Raw genomic sequence first — 4,868 nt, 5'->3', positions numbered from 1 at the left:
GAAACTTGTAATAATTATATTAAATTTAATTATAAATCTAAATAAATAAACGGGCCTGCTACACATACAAGCTTACAAGTTTACAAGTTGGCCCAGCCCAAATACAATTCACGCGCATGAAAAGGGATTACATGGAGCATTATGTTCACGCGCTCAACACTCAAACGGTTACGTATCCTAGGAGTAATGGCAGACTCTTCCACTTCTTCCACTTCTCAAACCGATTCGAATACAAAGCAACCCTTCCGTTTTCGAGCGAAAATCGAAGTTCAAAATATACAAGTCGTCGCTAACCTTCGAAACCTCCATCAACACACCATCAAACTCTCCATCAAGAATCTGAAGAGAAAACAAAGCAACAATACTCAAGGTAAGTTCATTAAGATTCCTGTATATTTTTCAGATTACGAACTAGGTTTTACTTTTCTTCTACGTCGTTGTTCTAGGGTTTACTGTTATTCTTTCTTCTTTGTTACACTGTTCTTCTACGTTGTTGTTCTAAGTTCTCCTGTTATTCTTGTTGTTCTAGATCTTCTGGTAACTGATTTTTGGGGGTATATTCCGTAGATTGAGGGGTATATACTGCTTGACATTGTAATGTTGCTTGATATTGAAGCATGTTTGAGTGATATATGACTGATATATATATGGATGTATCTGAATCATATCTATGGGTGTATCTCACTGTTATTAATGGGTGTATCTTACTGTTATTAATGGGTGTATCTGACTCATATATATGGGTGTATCTTACTGATATCTTTGGGTGTATTTTTCGTTTCAGAGAGAATGGCAGCAAGAAACCAAACAAAAGACCTTAAGTGTGCCACACATCTTCTAAGTGATAAATTCAGAAACATGAGTGAGGAGAAGAAGGCGATTGTGAGGGATCTCGGATTCGGTGGGTTGATGCACATCCCACCACTAAGGGTGGATCACCAACTGTTAAGGGAGCTGGCAAACAACTTCAAACTTGGGGAGAACAGACTGAAAACAGGATATGGTTCTTTCAAAATAACACAAAAAACAATAGGTGATGCGCTTGGCATCAATGCAACAGGTAACTAGCTTAAAATTATAGGTGTATATTAAGTTGATGCTTGGGTGTATTTAAGTTGATGATTGGGTGTATTTGAACCGACTTGGATACTTTTTTGTTTTCCGTTTTGTAGGAGATCTATTTCCTGAGAAAGTTGAGTATAAAAAACTTTCTGATGATGACAAAATAATTTTTAGAAGATTCCAGGGTAAGACCCTCAAAAGTCTTACCGATGAGATGATGGAAATCGGCGTTGGCAACGAAGAGGAACGCCTGATGTTCAAGAGGATATTCATCCTCTATATACAGATGGTGTTCCTTTTGCCAACAACGATAAACAAAATATCGCCTGTGCACTTGGCCCCAATTTTTAAGATGGACAGCACATCGGAGAGAAACTGGGGGGGCATGTTTTGACCTTCATGGTCAAGGGCATCACAGACTACAAGGAGAAAAAGAAGAAGGCAATTGATGGCTGCCTCTTCGCCCTGATGATAATTTACTTTCATCTTTCAAAAAACAAAGGCAAGAAGAGGGCTGAAAGACCACCAAAGCCCTGGATTGCCAACTGGACTAAGGAGCAGTTGGTGAAAAGAATGACTGCAGAAAGAGAGAAAATTTTGGTAAGTAAACCTAATATGTTGGTTGTATTTTATTTACCTGAATGCTGCTAGCTAAAATATCTAATGTTTCAGGGGATTGTGAAGATGGCGGAGACAAGAGCAAGAGAAAAAATGAAAAAAAAAAAGAAAAAAAAGAAAAAAAACAAGAAATCAAAAAACAAAAAAAGGAAGGCGAGTTCAACATCGTTTTCGGAGACAGAAACAACTACTGACAGTGACACTTCTACCTCTGAGTCTGAGACTCAAGAAGACTCAGAGGATTCAAGAAGAAAACACCGCAGCAAAAAGGGGAAAAAGTAAGTACCATACTTGGGTGTAATTTCTTTTTCGAGTTGGGTGTATTTTGTTGATCACGTTGGGTGTATGTAGTTTATTAAGCTGGGTGTGTTTCGTTTGTTGCGTTGGGTGTATATTGTATATTCAGTTGGGTGTATCTTGTGCATTCATTTGGGTGTATTTTTTAGTACGTTCTAAATAATGATTGTTTGCCTTCCAGAATGGACTCCAGAAAAAGAAAGAAGAGTCAAGAGGAGTCAGATTCTGATTCAGAATCTGAATCTGAATCAAGTGATGAGTAATATCCTGAAATTATTACTCCTTTCTTTTGGCTTCATTATAAAGATTTCGTGTATTAACTGAAGTGTCTCTTATTAACTTATAGGAGCGAAGAATCATCACCGGTGGAGAAGGAAAAGAAAAAGAAAAAGACAAAAACATCACCAAAAAAGTAAGCACTTCTTTGGATAATATTCTGTGATAAAATTAATTTTTTATTTCTAATTGGTACTCTTTTTTTTCCACCCAGAACACAACCAAAAAAGAAAAAAGTTGTTGTGGAGGATTCACCTCCTGAAGAAGATCAATACTTTGATGGGTACAGTACCTCGTAAGCTATATTACCGTCTATCATCGTAATTATTTTTGTTAACATATTCTTTTATGAATGTAGTGAGAGATATGAAATATCAAGTGACGAACTAGAAGAATGGCTAAGGGAAAACGTTGATAAATCTGCTGCAGAGGAGTATGTCTTGGTGGGGTATCTATTTCAGATTTTGGTGTGTTTTTTTTGCTAATAATTGTTTCTTGTTTCGCAGGGAGAACCAAGCAGACCTGCGATCGACAGAAGGTCGCTATGTGTCCTCTGAAACGTAAGAAGCTTTATTTAATAAAATCTTGTTATCATGATTTGGGTGTATTTTGTGGAACCATTTGGGTGTATTTTGTTGATCAAGTTGGGTGTTTGTTGTTTATTAAGTTGGGATATTTCGTTTGTTGTGTTGGGTGTATATTGTCCATTCGGTTGGTTGTATCTTGTGCATTCATTTGGGTGTATTTTATACATGTATCTTATTTTGTCTGAATAACATCAAATCTGTTTTAGAATACCGGCTGTGAACTTGGGAAGTGATGATCCTTCCTCTTAAGGACGCACAGAACAGAGTGGTGTAAATCAGCCGTCAGAGAGCATGTAATTTCTCTTTCAGATAACCGTTACTTTTGTTCTTCTATTACCTTCTACTTCTAATTCTATATATATATTTTTTTAGAAAAAAAGCCCTTTATTATTTTATTCAAGAAAAAAAAGGCAGAAAAAAAAAGCAAAAACTGCAAGTATGTAAGTTCTCAAAAAACAAAGCCTGTCTTCTTTTTGAATTGTTCGGGTGTATTTTTTGACCTTCTTTGGGTGTATTTTAGGTTGAGTCCGACTGATTCGAATATGATGGTTGTGAGGGAACAGACACCGTCGGATGCGCTTACAATGTGAGTTTTCCAAGAATATTTAAACCTTATAACCTTATTATTTTCAAAGGCGTTGTTAACCCTTCCTTTTTCTTCTTGTTTAGAGTCCCGATTCAGGTTTTTGTGCCGGCATCCCAAACAACCACTGAGACAGATTTTGAACTAACCCCTATGCTACAGATTGAAGAGACTACAGAAACGTAAGAAAGAGTATTGGTTGTATATTTGTTTAGAGTTTGGGTGTATATTTGCTAACAGTTTGGGTGTATATTGTTCCTGATTAGTTTTTTTTACGCCATGATTAATTTTGTGTAACTGTGCAGCACTCTTGAAACCCCCAAACAACTTCAAGAAACCACACCCACGCTTCCCCCAGCTCCAACTAAAATGTAAGTTCATCAGACTAAAATCAATCTTTGCTTATCATCCGTATATTCTTATTCTTACTCTTATTCTTATACATGATGACGCAGTCATCCAGCCGCAGAAGACGCTGCTGCCCTGTTGATGATGACACGGACAGCAACCTATGTTCCTAAAACAGATCCAGGGGTGCCATCATTCAGCCTTGGATTGACTGATTCAAGCCAGGAGGGGGCATCAACGCAGGAGACAGAAAGGGCAAAATCTCCTGAAGCTGCAAATTTGCTAGAACAATTAGGCGATTTGGTCCAAAAAATAGCAAGCAGTGCGGCGAAGGGAAAAAACAAAAGTCCACAAATTCAGAGGGAGACTGGGGGAGAAAGTTCTGCGAAGTTTGAAACTCCTGGGGCAATAAATCAGATTACGGATGATATGAAACAAAAGTGCTACATCTAGGGGACGAGACTGAAGGAAGACGCAGATGGCAATACTAACGAGTATGAGGAGATGTGCACTCTCATTGCCCAAGATGAATACATTTTGATGAGAATGCATCTTGCATCCCTCCAGGCAAAAAGTGATATAGAATCTCAGGTAATATTAGAATAACATTAATGTTTTTACACCAAAGTCAACTGCAATGTTTATTAATGTAAAATTGATTTCGGCATATATTTCTAGATTGTATCTACCATCTGCCTCATCCTCAACCAGAAAAATGAAAAAAGGTTTCAAGAACAAATATACTGTCTCCCCCCCGATATTGTGGTAAGTGTTACTTCTACGAACTTTGGGTGTATTTTCTGTATTGAATTGGGTGTATTTTTTACGTTCGATTGGGTGTAAGTTGTGTATTTTTAGTATTTCATTTCTTGTTTCGCAATTCTTGCAGAGCATGGCACTTTCGGATCACCCAAAGGGGGAATTCATATCACCGAAAACGAATAAGGAATTCAGGGTGGAAGACTACCCGAGTTTTATTCCCTTCATAGATAGAAAAAAATTAACTTCGCATCCATATGTAAGTTTTCGTTTGCTAAATTTGTTAGTACGCTTATTCACTTATATGCCAAATAAAATAACGCACTGTTGAAATGTGG

General features: G+C 37.3%; 2 protein-coding genes across 2 annotated transcripts; both read left to right on the top strand.

Moving 5' to 3' along the window:
* On the top strand, positions 1,212-2,041 carry LOC110268522 (corepressor interacting with RBPJ 1-like). Its single transcript, XM_021114807.1, has 2 exons — positions 1,212-1,662; positions 1,735-2,041. Exons 1-2 carry the CDS (start codon positions 1,462-1,464, stop codon positions 1,960-1,962), a joined length of 429 nt encoding a protein of 142 aa, XP_020970466.1. The 5' UTR covers positions 1,212-1,461; the 3' UTR covers positions 1,963-2,041.
* Positions 3,379-4,224, top strand: LOC110268488. Its single transcript, XM_021114685.1, has 4 exons — positions 3,379-3,426; positions 3,510-3,605; positions 3,729-3,794; positions 3,879-4,224. The coding sequence occupies exons 1-4, from the start codon at positions 3,383-3,385 to the stop codon at positions 4,222-4,224; spliced, it is 552 nt and encodes a 183-aa protein (XP_020970344.1). The 5' UTR covers positions 3,379-3,382.

This window comes from Arachis ipaensis, chromosome B10, assembly GCF_000816755.2.
Source record: "Arachis ipaensis cultivar K30076 chromosome B10, Araip1.1, whole genome shotgun sequence".
Taxonomy (NCBI): Eukaryota; Viridiplantae; Streptophyta; class Magnoliopsida; order Fabales; family Fabaceae; genus Arachis; species Arachis ipaensis.
This window is presented reverse-complemented; position numbering and strand designations above follow the sequence as displayed.